Raw genomic sequence first — 20,694 nt, forward strand, 5'->3', positions numbered from 1 at the left:
AGATTGGTGACATTCATTCTAAAGAGCAAACCTTCCATTGGTCCTCCCTACTGTCCCTGATGGACAATTACTAAAAATCAGTAATTTCTACAAATTCCTCCCCTCCCCCTCCTCATACTTTGCAGGTTACCAGGGACCCCTTGACTACCAATCACCCCCAGAGTGCCGCCCCAGTTGCCTCCACCGTTCATCCCACTACCAATCCAGCCTCAGCCCTTGCATCCACCCACTGTTCTCTGTTTTCCTCTCTCTGCCCCTTTCCTGCACCGATTTTCAAAATATTCGTGTACAATTTGCCCAAACCAGTGCGCGTGCATTACATCTCACCAGAGCTGGGCCTGACATCACCTTCCCACTTCCCACACACACTTATATAGGATCCAACCCGCCCCCTCGGCCACCAGCCACCTCCCAGCTCAATGGTCACATAGAACTGGAGGCTCTGGCTAAGGAAAATCGGCAATGAAATGAAATAAAAGGCACCCAGAGGTGCCAGGAAAGACCACCGGGTACTGCATCAGTACCCTGGCACAACCACCCCCTGCGACAGAGACTGCTAATTCCCTACCCCAGCCCTCCCCTGAATTCTTTCTCCGCTGCTTCTCTACAACCTGACCTTTACCTAACTAATATGCACTCTTTTGATGCAAACTGTGCATGCAAAGAGGGTGGGCAGAGCAGAAGGCAGACGGTTTCGTGTCTGTCCGTCGGGGGGTGTGCGGGAGTGGCACTTCTGGAAGACAAGCTCCGTTTGACAAGCCTGTCTGGACGTGATTCATCTGGGACGAACTCCTGTCCCTACCACGTTGGGGACCTGGGCTGCTGCAGAGCGAGAGAGGAAGAAAGGATGTACCGGACTCTGCCCGACGTCCGTAACACAAGCAGGCCTGGGCCCTGCAGCCCCCAGAGGTTGCCAGAGTGCTGGGAGTCCCCCGGTGTGACGGAGAGGGGTTCATTTGAGGGGAGAAGTGTCCAGAGAGGGTGTGGTAGGCAGAATAATGCTCCCCCGAAGATGTCCACATCCTAATCCCCAGAGTCTATGAGTAAATTGTGGTACATGGCGAAGGGGAACAGAGATTGCAGATGAAATGAAGGCTGCTAGTCAGCTGACTTTAAAAGGCGGAAGATTTATACGATCTGAAGAGAAACCAGAGTCTTCAGCTGACTTTAAGACTGAGAGATAAGCCTGGACTATCTATGTGGGCCCAATATAATCATGAGTGACATTTTTTTTTTTCTAAGACAGAGTCTCGCTCTGTTGCCCAGGCTGGAGTGCAGTGGCATCAGTCTAGCTCACAGCAACCTCAAACCCCTGGGCTCAAGCGATTCTCCTGCTTCAGCCTCCCGAGTAGCTGGGACTACGGGTGTGTGCCACCATGCCTGGTTAATTGGGTTTTGCAGTTATTTGTTACGCAGCATTATTATCGGGGACATAGCTGACTCATACAGAGAATTCCCAACAGGCCATGCTGCTGGGGGTCTCTCTCTTTTATTAATTAAGACAGGCCTGACCCATATCCACATGCACATGCATGGAGGTATATTTCTGCACATGAGGGTTCACCCACATGCAGCTCTGCGTAAGTGGGAAAAGATCTATGGACAGCATTGTACACGTGTGGGGTTTACTCTCTGTCACATCTGGGACATGACGGCTACATGGACTATGAGGGAATCTATATTCAGGCTTCGTTTCTTGATATTTTTCTTTAGAACTCATGCATCCCTTCACAGAAAGAGTCCAGCTTCTGGCTAAAAACCTATGTGTGATTGTTCAGCCCAAACACAAGCAAGGCCTGGGGAGAAGGCTGCCCTCCCCACACCAGACCTGTGCACAGACAGCCAAGCTCCTGCCCATAACGTGCATTCCTAGCCAGGTCTTCACTCAGACGCCTCTTTGCTGGGGACCTTCAGCCAAGACCTTCTTGTCAGGGGGCGAGGGGAAATCCTTGACACTTTTCTCCACGCTGACTCAGTACTTTTTCCAGTCTCCCTTCCCCAACCCATCCCTCACCCCCAGCTTCATAAAACTGCAGGAGCCTTCTGTTGGAGGCTCCTCTGCTGTGAGACTGTCCCCACATCCGTGCTCCCCTCATCCCGGATAAAATGGGACAGGATGGGCCGGGCGCGGTGGCTCACGCTTGTAATCCTAGCTCTCTGGGAGGCCGAGGCGGGCGGATTGTTTGAGCTCAGGAGTTCAAGACCAGCCTGAGCAAGAGCGAGACCTCGTCTCTACTAAAAATAGAAAGAAATTAATCGGACAACTAAAAATATATAGAAAAAATTAGCCGGGCATGGTGCCGCATACCTGTAGTCCCAGCTACTCGGGAGGCTGAGGCAGAAGGATCGCTTGAGCCCAGGAGTTTGAGGTTGCTGTGGGCAACATAGCAAGGCCCCATCTCTAACCTCACCTCCGGCCCTGGGCTCCCCTCCTAAAACAGCCAATCCCTAATTGCTTGCTGTGATAATATACGGTCTGGGCACAAACTGGAGGGAAGCTGGGCTCCCACTGCACCAGGAGGGAGTGGCCCAGAGCCACAGGGGCCATGGAGACTCGTGCAGGGGGGCCACTCCAGCACTTCTTTGGGACAAGTTTTGAGCCCCAGATCCAGTCAGCACAGTTGCCCACCCCTTCTCTTAAGATAAAGTCCATTCCTACTACATCTTCTGCAAGGCCTCGCTGGGGACGCCCAGATACTGGCAAAAGCAAACGCAAATCCAGCTTTATTGGTAAAGGAATTGGTAAAAGGCATGACAGATTTACCTGGGAATTCCCACCTGGCCCAAGCAGCAGCACCAACAAGAAAGAAGGGAAAGAGAGAGAAAAACAAATAGAAGGAAGGAAAGGAGGGAGGGAAGGAGGGAGAAACGGAGGGACAAACGGACTGCAGATCAGCGTCTAAATGGAGAGACATGGTCCTGGAAGTAAAGGATTCAAGGCTCCAGGTCTGGGCAGAGGGCAGGGAGGGAAGAGGTGGCCCATGGCACCGCCATCTAGAAGGGTAGCAGCTCTTCCACAGGGATGTTGAGGATGACGTCCATGTCTGGGGTGCACCTGGAGGGAAGCAGCAAAGAGGGGTGTGAGAGGCCAAGAGGGTGCCAGAGTTGGAGTGGGCAGTGCACACTCTCAGGGAAGCCCTGCTCTTTAGAACACTGGTACTTACTGGGGGTGCGGGGGGGACAATCCCAAAACACAACCTGCGATCTGGAAGCCCAACTGGGCATACACACACACACACACACACACACACACACACATGCACGCACGCATGCACATGCACATACATACGAAACATCAAAAATGGAAAAGGAATGAGTTTGGCAGGACCAATGTTCCCCTAAAGAGTCTGAGGACAAGAGGCAGCAGGGACTCAGCTCTGAAAAGCTGACGCCCCTCAGAACAATCGCTCTCTTTGGAGTCACAATGACTGGTTTGGGAACCTGACTCTGTGTCACCTTGAGACATTTCTCCTCTCTGAGCCTCACTCCTTCAGTTGGCACCTATGTGACAAGCACTCACTATGTGCCAGACCCCAGGGCAGCCTCAGTTTCCTCTTATGTCAAATGGTGATAATAATTCCAACCCAGGTCATTGGTGGGAAGATTAAATGAGACCAGCATGTGATAAGTGCTCAGGAAATGATAGTCATTATTCCTTCCATGAAAGTAGCAAGAGAGATGGATTCCCATTGGCAGCACAGTCCCCATCTCAGTGACCAGCACAAACATGTAACAGGCTGAGGATCACATTCTCTCTCCTCACTCTCCCAAGGAGATCATCCACTCTCATGCTTTCCACAGTCTACCGACGCACATGGAGTATTTGGGCATGAAATGTCAAGATGTCTATAATTTACGACACTTCAGCCAAAGGAAAAAAAAAACATGAATGAATGAAGATGAAGCCAAAATGGCAAAAATATAACGATTTTTAAATCTAGATGGGCAACTGGGTATTCATCATAATATTCTCTCTGCTTTTCTGTATATTTGAAATTTTTCATAATGACGGTTAAAAAGTTCATCTCTACACTGGCAACACCCAAATTTCTACCTACAGCCAATATCTGTCCTCTGAGGTCCACACTCCTCTACTCAACTGCCCGCCTGATGACTCCACGTTGATGTCTCACACAAACCAAACTACCGTCCGAGTCGACTTCGGACTGCACCTACGTACGCACCCCTCCCCTAGTCTTGCCAACCTCTGCATTTGGCACCACCGCCCACCCTGCTATAAAAGCCAGGAACCTCGGGGTTATTCTTGACACCTCCCTGTCCTGTACTTCCCACATCCAAACATCACCAAGTCCTACAGACTTTACCTCCTTAAATACTTCTCCAGTCCATCTACTTCTCCCATCTCTTCTGCCACCCACTTGGCAAGGCCACTCCCAGCGCTCCCTTGGACAACTGCCCTCATGCCCACCTGGACCTCCTGTTCCCGCTCCGGCTCCTCTCCACTCTCATCCCTATGCTCTTTTCAAAATGACGTTTTTGGAATACAAATCTGATCCTGTCACCGTTCAGCTTAAAATCCTTTGCTTTCAGGATCAAGTACAAAACTTTGGCCTACAGGGTCCTCGGGGCTCAGCTGTCCCGCCTCCTCCCCGCCACTCTCCCTGTCACTCTGCATTCCAGCCACACTGGCCTCACTCAGCTCCACGTCAACACCAAGTTCCTTCCCGCCACAGGTGCTTCTCAGCCTCACTGCTCAGCATGTGGTCCACTGAGACCAGCAGTGTAAGCATCGCCCGGGAGCATCTTAGAAATGCAGAATCTTGAGCCCCACTCCAGACCTACTGATTTGGAACCTGCTTCTTAACAAGACCCCAGGTGTTTCCTACGCATGTTCTAGTTGGAGAAGCGCTGCTCAGCAGCATGCATGCCCACTCCTGGTGTTCCCGTCCAGGTGGAAGGCATCAATGAGTGCACTGCTCCCAGCCTCTCTGCCCCCTTATTCACCCTACTCCTGGAAAGGGGTATGACCGCCTGGATGGCGAGTCCAGAGGGAACGAGGGGGTGCAGGTAGCCCAGCCCCTTCCTCTCTCCGCAGCAAGCAGCCCACAAGGACCACACTCCGCTTCAATGGCTGCCTCCAGCTGGGTCCAGCTCCACCATGACTAGTTGGCTCAATTTGCCTAATTCTGGGTTCATGATTCTGAAACCAACATGCCTAGATATGAGCCACATTCTCTAAAATCAGCTTTACCAGAATAAAAGTGATAATCTGGCCCCCGTGTGCCCTGCCCTGTGAGTCCTCGTCACTGTGTTCAGAGCTCGGGTAAAGACAATGAGTGCCTACTTACAACATCACTGAGAGACCCAGCCACCACCTAGAACTGCTGTCCCTTCAGCTCCTCCGTCAGTCCCCTTTGCCTAGTGACCGTCTATGCATCCTTCACATGTCACATCCACAGGAAAGCTTCCTTGACCGCCAGACCCACTGTCCTGGGAGAGGCTGTCCGGGTGCCAGGTACTTGCCCCAGCAGCTCTGGGCTCAGCCGCAACTTGACACTGACTTGTGGCTCATTGTCAGTTAATGTCTGGCTCCCTCCTTGGCTCCACGGGGGCAGGGCCAAGGGGGGGTTTCATTCACACGGTGCCTGGCACTTCACAGGCACTTTGTAAATTCAACAGTAATTTTTAAAAAGAAGAAGAAGAAGAGAAGGAAGACAAGAAGGTAGAGGAAGAAAAAGGACAGAAGGAGGAGAAAGACACAAAGATGAAAACTTAAGTAATTTGCAAATGCCAGGCTGTGCCATACCTGCTCCTGGGGCGCCATCACGAAGAGGCCTGGCCTAGGGGACCCCTCAACCAACCTCCATCATGGAGGGCCTGATCCAAGCAAAGGCAGGCAGACAATTGTTCTGGAAGGAAGTTCTTCCCTTGGGGCCCAGAAGCCTGCCAAGTGGAGAGGACATCCTTCTCTCCTCGTGTGTCTCGCAGGCCATTCTTCCCTGAAACCCGCCACTCCACCCACACTGCCTTCCCCAAGAACCCAGAAGCCGAGGGGTGCACCCACTCTGTTGACACATGGAGCCTGGGCACTGGAAAAGCCCTTAGAGATTACATAACCCAGCCTGCTGTGCAAAGATGAGAAACTGAGGCCCAGAGATGGGAAAGGTCACATCTGCCCATGATCAGTGGCAGAGCTGAGGTGGCACCCCAGCCCCCTCCCTGCCTGTACAAGCTTCTGCCATCTGCACCAGGCTGCCTTCCCTGAGAACAGAGAGCCTCTTTAAGCCTAGAGCACGGCTAGCTTAAGAGGCAGCTGCAAAAAGATCACATACTTGGGTCTCCGAAGCAGAACATCCTCAAATACAATCTCTCGCGGTTCCCAGACCTGGGCTTGAAGCTCTTCCACCTCGGCCCTTAGTATGGGCACTTCCTCCTCAAACTGGTCAATAAACTGAGGGGAGAGGCACCGCAGGGGAGAAGTGAGAAGCCCAATGTCCCCCAACCAAAAAGGGAAAAAATGGATGAGGATCAAGGATTCTGGGGAAATGGTGTGGGCTTCGCCACTGGGACATGCTGGACTCCAGAGTGGGGGCCTCCCTGCGTGAGGCGGGGCTGGCTCACAAGTTGGTGACAATATTAAGTGATGCTGAAAAGGGTGAGGGGACCGTGGAGAATGGAGACAGTCTGCAAAGGGGTGGGACTGCTCGATCACAGGAAATAGTGGGGGCTGGTGGAGATGGGGAAGGGCACCATAATGAAAGGCAAGATAATGAAAACTAATTCGAGAGGGCAGTGATGGTGAAGTTCATTAACGCGGATAATGAGTAGTGGTCAATGACAAGAATTAAGGGCGAAGATGGACCGTGGTTAACGGTTAAGTGGATGATGCCTGATGAAGCTGCCAGTGGGTCATGGCCAGCGCCATTGGTTAATGAGGTAAGGCCTAGGCCAGTGCCAATCCCCTTCCCAGAGGAAAGACAAGTGACAGTAATGGCACTGGCAAGGAGGAAGGCCACCAGTAGAGTCAGAGACCTCCTGAGTGCCAGATCAGGATGAGCCTGACTCCTGTGGGCCTGGGGACCACCCACCACCGCTCCCCGCAGAGGGCCCGTCGCCTTCCCTGCCTACTCACTTCTCTGTACTTGCTCACGATTTTCAGCATGGCCTGGCTGGCCTGGGCCCTCTGTAGAAGAGCCTCCTGGTGGGGAGACTGGGTTTTCTGTGGAGGAAGGAGAGGTCTGGGCCCCGGGTGTCTCTCCCTGGGCAGCAGTACATGGTAGAGACCAAGGGCAGGGGGTGCCGGGGGCCTGGAGCAGAGGACAGGGAAGAGGGCAGGGCTGGGTGCGGGACCTGGATACCCACCCTGGCAGCTGCCTACTCACCACCACCAGAGACCTCAGAATTTTTATTCTCTTATTCTGCACCTTGTCGGACAAAGACTTCAGGACGCTTTTGCGCATCTCACTAAGGTCATCCAGCTCATCCTGGGGGCCAGCAGGAGGATGTTGGCCACCAGCTCTGCCTCCCACACAGTCTGGCAGAGCAGGGCCAGGGCTCCCCTACCTGCTGGCTGTCTTTAACCTGCTGCAGCTGGCGCACGAGGCTGGCAATCTGGACCGATTTGACGGAATACTCGTGGTCCATGTAAGTGCTAAGGAAGTTCACCTCCTCGTGGGTCTGCTTGATCTTGGCATTCAGCTGCTCCACCTGCTGCTCCAGGCCTGGGGAGGGATGGGGGAGGTCAGGAGGGGCAGGAGGCAGGACCTTCCTCAAGGACCCCTCCCAGGAGGCCCAGGAGGCCAGGTATCCTTGGCCAATGGCCTGGGGTCTGGGCTGAGGCGAGCTCACACAGGGCTGGGAGGTGGTGAAAAGTTAAGCCTCTAAAGAATCTCTGCAGGAGAAGAGGCAACGCTGGCCAGGAAAGAGAAACAGAACTAGTACAAGATCCCTAGACTGGTCCCAGCTCTGCCACTGACTTGCTGTGTGGCCCTCACCAAAACTGTCCCTCTCCGGACTTCAGTCTCCTAGGACACACACTCCCAAGGGAGACCAGGGAGATGGGGCAACACTGGATCCCCAGGCGTGACCCACAGCAGGATCGAGACAAAGTCTATCCTGCCTTCCTCCATGGCGGGGATCCTACTACTCAGGGGAAAGAAACTACAGGCCAGGTAAGATGGAAGTCGGCACAGCTGGGTCCTAGCCCAGCCACTGATTCCCAGAGGGACCCTGGCAGGAAACAGAGCCAGGCTAGGATTGGATTCTGGCTCCTAACTGTATAACCTCCAGTAAGCTACCTCACCTCTCTTAGCCTCAGTTTACTCATCTGTAAAGCAGGAAGACAGTCCCTGCCTCAAAGGTAGCCATAACGACTGAGTGAAGGTGTGCCCACAACAACACAGACACATGGGGCCTCGGAAGTGCTAAGTGAGATATTAGCATCTTAGCGATTCCATCTGCCTACAAGGGAAATGGTGGGCCTGCCGGTTTCTGAGAAGCAGGGGCAAGGTGAATGCCCTGCTGCTGACCTGCCCAAAGTGCCAGGGATGAGGGTCAAGGAATTGCCCCAGGGATTCTTACAGTTAATCTTGCATTGCTCCTTCTCTTCCCACTCCTGAAGCTCAGACTCCAACTGTTGCAGCCTTTTCTTGTTTGAGCACTCCAAGATGTCAACGACGGCCTGTGGAAGTGGGGAGGCCAGCTCACCCCCAGGCTCTCAGGGGGCTGCAGCCTGCTGTGTGCACCTGGCACTTCCTCAGAGGAGTCCCCAGTCCCCACCCCACTTCCAGGCCCAGCAACCCGACCTGATGCCGAACACAGTTATCTCGTCCCCCACCCCCTACCAATATCCGCCCTCCTCTCCTACTGCCCCAGCTCAGCCAGTGGCCCTGCCACACCCCCAGTCACACAAGCCCAAACCCAGGCTCCAGGCCCTGCTCCCCTCTCTCATCTGAGATGTCACCAAGTTGTATGGATTTTACTCCCAAACGGCTCCCACAGTCACACACTTCTCTCCACCCCCACTGCCACCATCTTATTCAAGTTCTCCTCATCCTCACCCAAAATATTATGACGGCTACCCCTACCTGGGCCTCCTTTCATCTAGTCTCCACATGACAGTCAGAAAGATCTTTCTTTTTCAAAAGAAAACAGCTGGTCGTGTCCCTCTCCTATTTAAAACCCTTGAATGGCTCCCCTCTGCCCTGTAAATGAGGTCCCAACTCCTTTCCTTGGTTGACAAGGCCCTCCTCAACCTGGATGGGGCCTACCGCCTCTTTCTCCAATCCCCGCCTCATACCTTCTTGTCTGGCCACGCTCAGCAACCTGTGGCCCCTTGAGCCAGCTAAGCTCCCTCTCACCACACGGCTTGGGCACCTGTTTCCTCTCCCTGGAATACTCAGCCAGTCTCTGCCAGTGAACACCTACCCTGCAGGGTTCAGCCCAAGCATCGCCACCTCCAGGGAGCCTTCTTGATCCTCCTATCCTGGGTCAGAGGTCCCCTCTGGGTCCCCCAAGTCCCCCACCTCCAGCACAGCACACACACTCGAGGCTTTCTACCTGCCTGTGACCCCACCAGAATGAAACCTTGACGTGGATGACGTGTCTCACTGATCGCCTTCTCCCCTACGGACCCACAGGAGACACTCAGGATGAACAAAAAATGTATACGTGGACCAACAGAGGAAGAGTCAGACAATGACTTTGTCTAGGTATGGAGAATGTTCTGCTAAGTTTCCTTGGGCTGCGTAACTCTGTGTGTCCTTGGCCTTGGCCCCTCTTACAGACTAAATTGTGACCTGCCCCCCCATTCATAGGTTGAAGACCGAACCCCTAATGTGACCATATTTGGAGATAGGGCCTTATAGAAAAGTAATCAAAGTTAAATGAGGCCATAAGGGTGGGGCCCTGATCCTATAGGACTGGTGTCCTCATAAGAAGAGGAAGCGACAACAGAGCCCTCTCTGTGTCCATGCAGACAGAGGAGGGTCCCTCTGAGGATACAGCGAGAAGATGGCCAGTCTGCAAGCCAGAAAAAGGCCTCACCAGAAACCAACCCTGCTGGCACCTCCATCTTGGGCTTCTAGCTTCCAGAACTGTGAGAAAATACATTGCCGTTGTTTAAGCCACTCAATCTGTGGGATCTTGTTATGGCAGCCCGAGCAGACTGACACAGTCCCCAGAAGTCTGAATTTTCTCTTCACTCACCAACTCTAGGTGAGCTCAGTCCCTCTCCTCCCTGGGCAGACTGCAGTTGGAGGGAACTTACTTGTCCATTAAACCATTTTCTCTGAATCTTCTCCTGTCCAAACTCCTGGGTCCCCTATGAACTTTCTGCCCTCTCACCGCAGTGTCACCCGTCTCTCCTAGAGGAGGCAGAGGATGTTCCCGGGGATCTTCACCCTAAGTGCCACCCCCAGGCTGAGGATGCTAATAATAGCATGGTGGAAAGAGCACAGATCCTGGCACCAGACTGCCTAGGTGCAAATCCCAGCTTGGACCCTGGCCACCTAGGTGACCTTGAGCAAGTCACCTAGCCTTTCTGCCTTTCCATCTCTTCATATGTAAAATGGGGATAACAATACTGCTCACCCCATAGGGTCACTGTAAGGACTATATGAATATATGTAAAGCGCTTAGTATTACACTGTACAAGTGTGCGCTAATGGAGCTGGTGGTGGCTGCTACTTTTTCTTGCCCAGGTACAATATGCATCCCTTTGCGGTGGGTGCTATTGTGTCCCATTTTACAGAACTCAGAGAAACGACGTTAACTCAGAGACTCCCAGCTAGTAAATGCCGGCGCATTGGGATGAAACCCCCACCTCGGTCTGATTCCGAAGTCCAGGTGGGTGGGGCGAAGGGTGGAAAAGGTGATCTTCCAGCGGGAGGAAGCGGCACATGCAACAGGGCCAGGAAAGGGCAGGAGAGGGCGCCCGAGCGCGCAGGAGCGGGGAAGGAAGGCGAGAGCCGCGGGCACGCCCGCTGCGCAGAGGCCAGAGGCGCGGGTCTCACCGCCAGCATGTCCTGCTGCTGCAGCATCGCCCGCACGTTGAGGGTCGTGCTGTCCTCCATGTCCTGGATGGTCTTGATCAGCTCCCGGTTGAGCTTGGTGAGGAAGTGCTCGTGGCTGCGGAGCTCCTGGAGTGAGGTCCGCTTGTTCCTGAGCATCGCCTGCGGGCGAAGCGGGCGGGAGGGAGGCGGCGATGCCGGGCCAGGCGAGGCCTGGCCAGGCCGAGCCTCCGGGAGCCTGGGGACCGCCGCCCTCCCGCGGGCCGCCCGCCCCCTCGTGGCCTCTGCCGGTAAATGCGGCCGAGCTAGGCGGCGGGGCCCCATTGTGTGCGCGGGGACCCATTGTCTGCGCGGTCAGAGCGCCTCGACATCTTTTATTGAATTAATTAATTTTTAATTGTACCTATTCACAGAGTACATAGTGATGTTTTGATACATATAATGTACAGTGATCAGATCAGGGTAATTAGCATATCCATCATCCCAAACATTGACATTCCTTTGTGCTTGGACCGTTCAATATCCTCCTTCTAGCTATTTGAAACTACATAATATATTATTGTTAACTACAGTCATCCTACAGTGGTATAGAACACTAGAACTTATTCCTCCTATCTAGCTGTAATTTTGCATCCTTTCGCAAATCTCTCCCTGTCTCCCCTTTCCCCCTACCACTTCCAGCCTCTTTGGTTACCCTTTAGTCCATCCTGAAACACTCATGTTCCCATAATTTCACATCTCTGCGGTGGGGACGCATCTTACAATTGGTGGCGTGTCACCATCTAATTAACAAATGTTTTATTAGTGGGTAAATAAAGGTGTGCCTTAATATCAATAGAATCAATAGCTTCTTAGAATCAATGAAATACAGAAATAATAATAATAATAATATACGCCCCAGGTAGGTTAGAAGGTGGCAGAGGTGACTGCCATTTCTGGAAGGGAAGCAGGGAGGCAAAGGGGGTGATCATAGCCACCACTTCCTGTTAGGCCGCTGTCCTATTGAGTACTCTTCATTTCGGACAACTTGCCCCTGTGGACACAATGAGGGTCTGAGGGGTTAGGTGACTTGCCTAAGGTTACACGCAGCAGCTACATAAAATCTACGATAATAACAATAATAATTGCTGAGGGCCTATTATGCGCCAGGCAAGGCGCTGGCGCTGTGCCTGTGCCTCGCTTGCGGGTGGCACGTGGTATCAGTTCATCCTCCAACAGCCGTATGTTTGCTGTAACTCCATTCTGCTGATAAGCGGAGGCTCGATGAGGCTCAGAGAGTTTAATGACTTGCCCAATGTCACACAGCCAAGAAGTGGTGGCACTGGAATTGAAAAGCCAGACTTCTGAGTCCCCGTGTGTATCCTTCCGCTACACTAAGACAAGAACTGAGCGGGCTTAAAACTGCAAGGCGTGGCTGACCCACATGCTGATTTAAGTCTTGGGTGTTAGGCCTAGACACACGCCTTGGTTCAAAAAACCCCAGCTCTGCTACTTATCATCTAAGGGAACTTGGGCAAGTTAATTAACCTCCCAGAGCCCTGGTATATTCATTCTAAAGGTGAGGAAACGAACAGCTGCTTTCGAGGCTGCCGTAAAAAATAAATGAGGTAAAATTCACGATCGAGCCACTTAGTGCCCGTGCCTTAGTGCTCAGTGTGCACTCAATGGACAATAGCTGACGCTACTCTCTCTGGCTCTAACCCTCCACCTCTGCCATACCTGTCTGCTTTCTTCTTTATTCCTCTGTTCTTCCTCATTTCTCTGTCCTTTCCCAGAAACCACCCCTTCCTAGCCTTCGGATCCTGCACTTCTCACATAATAACAGTGATAATGCAAATGCACCAAGTGCATACTGTGTGCCCACCACTGTGCTAGGCACATCACATGCATTGCAGCATGTCACCCTCACAGCAACCCTACGAGATGGGCACTGTTATTAGCCCAACTTTATAAAAGTGGAAACGGAGGGTCAGATTGAGTAACTTATCCAAGGTCATACAGCACAGCTGTTGTCCTAGAAGTCTGGGCTCCTGGCCACTCCACTGTCTTGCCTCTACTTCTCCAGACCAAAATACTCAGGAGCATCTTGTGAAAAATGCCAATCTCCAAGCCCCAGGCCCACTGAGCCAGCATCGCTGGGGTTGGCACCAGGAATCTGTACTGTCCACACACATCCCATTCCCAGGTGATTCTGATAAATAGAATTTAATGACCTCCGCTCCAGAGATGCATCTCTCTAGCCACCTGATCTAATATAGAATCCTGCTTCATTTCCTCCCTGATCCTTACCCCAATTTGTAATCACGTAAGTAGTCTGTAATTATGTCTCCCCTTTCCCAATTTATTTTACTCCTGGGACTTATCACCACCCAACATAACCGATATTTTTCTTATTATCTGTGTTTTTCTATTCTAAAGAGTTGTAGATTGAATAAATAATTGTCCTGGGGCTAAGGGACAGAGTCAGGATCCTAATTCCATCCCCAAGAACAAACCAGCTAGGTAGTATCCACATGGCAGCAGTAGCCCAAGGACTCCTGTGAAAACCTAAGTCAGATCACACTCCTGCTCTACTCAAAACCCTCCAGTCTTCCTGCGTTATTACTCAACACAAAAATGCAAGGCCTAATCAGGAACTACAGGGCCATACACAGCTTACCTTACCCCATCACCTTCCCTCATCATCACTTGCTCCAACCACATCAACCTCAGGGCCTTTGCACTTGCGGTTCCTATGCCTGGAGCATTCCTCCCTCAGATGTCCATGTGGCTGCTTCCTCACCTCCTTCAGGTCTCAGCTCAAATGTCACCACCTTAACAGCCTTCCCTGAGCACCCTATCTAAAAATCACTGCCACTTCCTCCTCTGTGCCTCTCTAGTCCTTAATCTTATTCTTAGGGGTCTTCATAGCTCTTATCGTCACCGCACATATTATATATTCATCTTGTTTACTGTCCATCTCCCCCAGTGGAATGTGAGCTCCCTAAGGTCAGAGGCCACATCACTGGTGAAGCCCCACACTCAGAATGAGGCCTGGCACATAGTAGGTGCTCAATAAATACTTGTTGACCAACTAAATGAATGCATAACTATAAGAGATAGTATTAAGAACTGGTTAGGAACACAAGTTTTAAAGCCAAATTGCCCAAGTTCATATTCTATATCAAACAACACATAAACCCTTCTAAAGTCAGGATAAAAATAACATCCAAAATATGAGTTCCTCCTTTATGAATGCTAGGCTACTTCTAAACCATTTTGCAAAACTGAAGGTTAAAGGGAAAAAAAAAAGATTTCAAAGCAAATTATATTTTCCCTTTTTCTTTAGTAGTCATTGTTCATTAAGCTATTAAAAACTTTCTTGAAGAATTATTCTATAGTATTTTATAGTATTTAGTATTTTATTTTCTGCTATGTATACTAAAGACCTCTCTTCTTTTTTTAATTTTTATTTTTGTAGAGACAGGGTCTTGCTCTGTTGCCTGAGCTGGAGTGAAGTGGTGCAATCATAGCTCACTGCAGCTGCAAACTCCTGAGCTCAAGCGATCCTCCTGCCTTGGCTTCCCCAGTAGCTGGGACTACAGGTGTACGCCACTAAGCCCAGCTAATTTCTTTTATTCTTAGTAGAGATGGGGTCTTGCTATGTTGCCCAGGCTGGTCTCAAACTCCTGGCCTCAAGTGATCCTCCTGCCTCGGCCTCCCAAAGTGCTAAGACTACAGGCATGGGCCACCATGTGCAGCCAAGATTTCTCTTTTCATCACTTCAAAAACTTTTGAAACATTGTGCAAGTAATTACATAAGCTATAAAATAATGCATGGTGAGAAAATTAATTTATGATTGTTATCAGTTGATGTGAAAAATTTAATAGTAAGATTCTAATCCTTGCTTCAAGGTATCCTGCATTCCATGAAAGGTTAATTTACTCGAAATTTTAAGATAATCCACTAGATTGTGTTCCTAATGCAGAGAAATAAAGGGTGATTCTGACGGTGCTCTTGAGTCTTGAACACAGCAGCAAATGTTTTGTTTAACTGGCTTTGACCCCTGGTACTGCCAATTTCTGGCTTTGTAAGTTGGTGTAAGTCATTTATCTCCCCGTACCTCAGTTTCCCCATCTCTAAAATAGGAATATTTATAAGCATGTCCGTGGGGTTCCTATGAGGAGGAAATGAGTCAAGCCTGGCACCCACAACGTGCTCAGTGCACGTTTCCTATAGCCACTCCCATGCCCCTGCCCTGGGCCCCAGCGCCTGTGGGCAAATGTGCCTCATACCTTCATTAGCCGGATTTTGGCCTGCATCTTCCTAGCGTCCAGCTTCTCCCTTCTGTGCAGCTGTTCTCGTGGATTCTTCAGCTGGCTTGCCACCAGCATGGTGGGCTTGGAGTGCAATGCTGGGGACAGACAGGAAAGGGGAGGGAGTGAGTGAGGGCACAGGCAGGACTGGGGCCAGGTCCCAGGGAGTGCGCCACCAATAAGAGGGGGCCCAGGCCCCAGCCCCAAACCCACTCACAGCCTTATCATGTGACACTGGACAGAGGAGGAAACTCACACCCGTCAATAAGCTCCCGGGACCCACTCTGAGCCTTGATACAAGGGAGGGACAAGCCCAGGTAAAAGCAGTTACTATGAGTATGGACAGGGGAGAGGACAGGGGTAGCAACGGGAGACAGCCAGTCATCCCCACTCTCAACCGTCAGTCAGAAAGAGAGTCGGGAGCTCCCACTGTTGTGTCTTGTCAGTAGCTGACACAGCACAGGACAGCAAGAAGACCAGAGTCTGGCAGGCCTGAGTTCAAATCCCTGCTTTCCCATGAGCCTGGCTGATGGGAAGGTTAGATGGGTAGGGATGGGTAGGGATTAATGAGCCAGACAGCCAGGTTTGAATCTGAGCTCTGCCTTCTACTAGCTGTGTGGCCTTAGGCAGATCACATGACCTCTCTGTTCCTCTATCTGTAAAACGGGAATAATCACCATGCCTACCTCATAGGATTGTTGTGAAGATTAAGTAAGAAGTTACCCAGCCTGAGCAAGAGCAAAACCCGTTTCTAATAAAAGTAGAAAAATTATCCAGGCATTGTGGCATGCGCCTGTAGTCCCAGCTACTTGGGAGGCTGAGGCAGGAGGATCACTTGAGGTCAGGAGTTCAAGACCAGCCTGAGCAAGAGCGAGACCCCATCTCTACTAAAAGTAGAAAAATTATCCAGGCATTGTGGCATGCGCCTGTAGTCCCAGCTACTCGGGAGGCTGAGGCAGGAGGATCGCTTGAGCCCAGCAGTTTGAGGTTGCAGTGAGCTATGACGCCACTGCACTCTACCCAGGGCAACTGAGTGAGACTCTGTCTCAAAAAAAAAAAAAAAAAAGAAGTTACCATACCTTAGAAGTGTTTGGAATAGTGCCTGACACACATTCAGTGCCGGATACACAATACTAGTTGTTACTATTATTTCTAATGACCTGAGAATTGGGACCACAGCACAGGACAAAGGCACAGGAGTTATGCAACACTCCGATTAGCTGTCTCTGAAATGCATTAAGAACTGTGGTTCTCCCAGACCAGGAAGTATAGCGTTTGGAGGGCACGTTCTCAGAATCCCTGTTTCCTCTCACCTGTCCTGCACTGGCATGAGATACATCACCCAGGTGGCTGCAGCTCTAATCTCAGACCCCACCAAAATCCCTGCTCCAGGTGCAACCCCGTTTGTTTGGGAAAGATATCAATAATTTCTCTAGGCCGGGCGCGGTGGCTCACGCCTGTAATCCTAGCACTCTGGGAGGCCAAGGCAGGTGGATCGCTCAAGGTCAGGAGTTCAAGACCAGCCTCAGCAAGAGCGAGACCCCGTCTCTACTAAAATTAGAAAGAAATTAATTGGACAACTAAAAATATATAGAAAAAATTCACTGGGCATGGTGGCGCATGCCTGTAGTCCCAGCTACTCAGGAGGCTGAGGCAGGAGGATCGCTTGAGCCCAGGAATTTGAGGTTGCTGTGAGCTAGGATGACGCCATGGCACTCTAGCCCGGGCAACACAGTGAGACTCTGTCTCAAAAAAAAAAAAAAAACAATAATTTCTCTAATAGATCAATATCCTTAATCCTTGCAAATTCTAGCATTAAGTATGGAGATAATGAAGTAAATTAATTTTGTGTTAAATTTATAAATTAACTATACATCCAGTATTTAATTGTATTGTTTAAGACATAGAATGATTAATAGATTAATCTTGTGATTCTAATTTGAAAGGTATAAGTGAGATTTTGATTTAGATTTGTTTAAAGTTGAAAGGTTTAAGACACTCTTTAAATGTGTATGAATGACTGGAACTTCTGATTGAACATGAGATTACTCATATTTAGAAGTTTATTTATTAGATATACAAGAGTTATTTAAATGCTCGATGGTTTTTGTTAATCAGACAAGTGAACAATTTGAAAATGAAAATGAATATATTAAATTTTAAAATGTGGCTTAAAAGGTTTAGGAGAATTTAATTAACCAAGTTCTAAAACCTCTTACAAGTGTTTATAAAAATTGGAAGATTTGTAAGTTGAATTTAAACGTTTAAGGAAGATTTGTAGCTTCCATAATGAGTATTTATTTTCATTAGTGGTAGTAACCCTGATTGGTCTTTTTTTAATTAAATCTTTAATTTTGAGATAGTTCAGATTCACATGCAGTTTTAAGAAATAATCAAGAGAAATCCTATGTACCCTTTACCCAACTTCTCCCAATGGCAACATCTTGCAAAAAGTCCAATATAATATCACAACCAGGATATTGACATTAAGATGGGCAAGATACAGGACATTTCCATAACCTCAAGGATCCCGCCTGTTGCCTTTTATAACCACACCTCTTCCCTCCGCTTACCATCCTCCCCCAACTCTCCCTAACCCCTGCATTCACTAATCTGTTCTCCATTTCTATACTTTTGTCCTTCTCAGAATGTTACACGAATGTCAACACTTATGTGCACATATAGTAATAACATTCATCAGGTGTCGGGCAGGTGGGAGGGAGAGGAGGGGATGGGTATATTCACACCTAATTGATGGGGCACCGTCTGGGGGATGGACATGCTTGAAGCTCTGACTCTGGTGGGGCAAAGGCAATATATGCAACCTAAACATTTGTACTCTCGTAATATGCTGAAATAAAAAAATAAAATAAAATAAAATAAAAAGAACGTTATACAAATGTAACTTTTGGAATTGGATTTTTCACTGGGCATAATTCTCTGGAGATTCATCCAAACTGTAGAATGTATCAATAGTTCTTTCCTGTTTATTGCTGAAGAGTATTCCATGGTATGGCTGTACCAGTGTGTTTAACCATTCACTCCTCTAGGGTAATGTCAGCAGGGTCCAGCAGTGAGCTGCGCCACCATTCTCACCCAGCACCCATGAGATTTAATGAGGTGGTGGGAGGTAGACCTTCCCTCCCCTTGCCTACCCATGTTGGTAGAGCCTGGTGGGAACCTGAGCCTCTACCGCCACCCAGCATCAATGAGGCAAAAGAAGGTGGTGGGATGTGGGGCTACTTGGCATTCTACTCTCCCACTCCCTTTTTGGGTGTCAGTGTTGCCCACAGAGAAGCTGATCTTACATCCCCCACTTAGTGGCAAAGAGGTGGTGAGAGTGATTATGTACACAGCTATATACACAGGTAGGTTATATTATCTATGAAACTCATTTCAGGATACTGAAGGAATATTACAAAACATTTGTTATTAAAAGGGGTGTTGGGTCTGATAAGGCCAAACAATGCTTTACATGGATCTTCCCATTTAATTCTCACAACAATCCTGTGGGGTATGTATTAGTGCCCCCATTTTCACAAATGAGAAAACTAAGGCTTGGAGAGATGAATGACTTTCCCAAGTGAGTAAATGGCACAGCCAAGATTTGAACCCACGTCTGCCTGAGCCAAGGCTTCAGAAATCCTCTGGAATGCATGATAATGATGTGGCAGAAACTGCCCTATGAATTCACCAAACCCTGTTTTCTTTTCCTCCTGGAAACACACATGCACTACATTTCCCACCTTCCCTTGTGGTTAGGGATAGTCACGTGACTGAGTTATGGCCCCTGGAACATGAGTGGGAGTGATACATCACTTCAAGTCTGAGCCCCCCAAAAAACTGCCCACAAAATTGCCCATGTTCTTGCTCTCTCTCTCTTCCCTCTCCACCACCCGGATGCAGAAGTATCCAGCAGAGGACTTCAAGGCCTTACAAAGTATCAGAGCCACCAGGGCAAAGAAGCCTGGATCCCTGAATGACCATGTGGAACAAATTTGTAGACCTTCCCCCAGGTCTACGAATGCACTCTGAAATAAACTTCGATATTAATACTTGAAATTTGGCGGTTGTTTGTTACATCAGTTAGCCTACCCTAATGTGAATGCTGTCACTCGGGGCCAAGAGCATCCACTCTATCCTGTCCCCAACGCCCACACCAGCCCCCAGTGCCTCCGCCCACCTGGTTGGACCTCATTCAAAGTCTTCATTTTGCTTTTACTGTGGCTGCCGGCTTGTTGGACTGGAGGCAAAGTAGATGGTTTGGTTTTCTGCCTGGACCACTGCCATGGAACATAATCCTACGAGACATAACACAATCAGTCAGTCACACAGCACAATGGGTTCAAATCCCAGATCTACCCTTTACAGACATATGTGACCTCGAGCAAATGACATTACCTCTCTGAGCCTCAATTTTCCCATCTATAAAGTGGACCTAATAATAAAACCTACCTCCACGGGTTGGTGCAAGAATTCCAAGAGATGATATTTGTAAAGCATGTGGTAAGTCCTCCATAAATGTTAGCTATCACTTTTTTTTTTAATCAGCCAGCCAGAATTTACTAAGCACATCCAAGCTGTGAGGTGTTAAGAACTGTGAGAAACAGAAGGCATGGAAAAGACCCAATACCCACCCTCAGGAAACCAGAGTAGCAATCAGAGATGAATAAGAGAGCAACATAATACACTCTCACATTCTGGTAAGGTAGTGAGAGGAGAAAAATGAGGTTCAGAGGCTTGCTCCGGGTCCCACAGCAAATGCGTAACACCGCTGGGACTGGAATGCAGGTCTCCAGGCTATATTACCTGGAGCAGTCGTGATCGCGAGAGCAGAGGGCAGGCGCACTGACCGCAGGGTCACCAGAGCCTCATCCCCAGCCCTAACCCTCCCAGACTCACCAGAACCTGGAACTTGGGGACTGTGGAGTGAATTCCAGAGTGGTTGGGTCTAGAAAGAGTTGAGGCGAGAAAGAATTTCCATTATTCCCAGCCTATGGGGCTGCGAGCAGCAAACTTCAAACAGCCATGGAGCCTCGAACTCGAAACCGCAGCGTACCACGCACGCGAGCAGCGCGGGAACCGGGAGTGGGCGCGGAGAGCGGGGCGGGGCCAGGGTGATGTGGGCGGGAAGAGGGCGGGGGTCAGAAGACCGCGGATCGACCTCATGGCGAGAGCGGGGCGACCGCGGGGACACGCATGCGCACTCCGCCATTCCGCCGACGCTCCTTTTTACCTACTTCTGTGAGACGCGCGCCATTGGGGAGAATGGAAGGAAAGTAATGAGTCTGTGGATCCCTGATCTTCTAGAATACCCAGTCGGCTTCTCCGATGTCCTTGTCTCAGCGTAGATCGCGCGGTAGCCGAGCCCACTCAAACTTCCCGAGAAGACTTGATGTTTGCTCCGCGGTCTCGGTCTCCAGGGAAA

The 20,694-nt window shown here is 50.0% G+C and overlaps 1 protein-coding gene across 1 annotated transcript; it reads right to left on the bottom strand.

The window, feature by feature from the left end:
* Positions 1–2,994: 2,994 nt before the first annotated feature.
* Positions 2,995–20,481, bottom strand: LOC105827533 (chromosome unknown open reading frame, human C20orf96). Its single transcript, XM_012665727.1, has 11 exons — positions 20,333–20,481; positions 20,169–20,217; positions 19,450–19,567; positions 15,246–15,364; positions 10,974–11,132; positions 8,542–8,641; positions 7,525–7,682; positions 7,344–7,445; positions 7,094–7,180; positions 6,294–6,412; positions 2,995–3,055 (listed from the first exon to the last, which is right to left on the bottom strand). Exons 1-11 carry the CDS (start codon positions 20,479–20,481, stop codon positions 2,995–2,997), a joined length of 1,221 nt encoding a protein of 406 aa, XP_012521181.1.
* Between the last annotated feature and the right edge of the window lie 213 nt (positions 20,482–20,694).

The sequence above is a fragment of the Propithecus coquereli genome, unplaced genomic scaffold (assembly GCF_000956105.1).
Source record: "Propithecus coquereli isolate 6110/MARCELLA unplaced genomic scaffold, Pcoq_1.0 Scaffold122, whole genome shotgun sequence".
Classification (NCBI taxonomy): domain Eukaryota; kingdom Metazoa; phylum Chordata; class Mammalia; order Primates; family Indriidae; genus Propithecus; species Propithecus coquereli.

Excerpts from the sequence above, each read along its gene's own strand:
- LOC105827533 (XM_012665727.1), bottom strand. The coding sequence starts at position 20,481 with ATGGCGGAGTGCGCATGCGTGTCCCCGCGGTCGCCCCGCTCTCGCCAT. Across the intron at positions 20,218-20,332 it reads CCGGTTCCCGCGCTGCTCGC|ACCCAACCACTCTGGAATTC; the intron begins GTGCGTGGTACG and ends AACTCTTTCTAG. Across the intron at positions 19,568-20,168 it reads TCCCCAAGTTCCAGGTTCTG|GATTATGTTCCATGGCAGTG; the intron begins GTGAGTCTGGGA and ends TATGTCTCGTAG.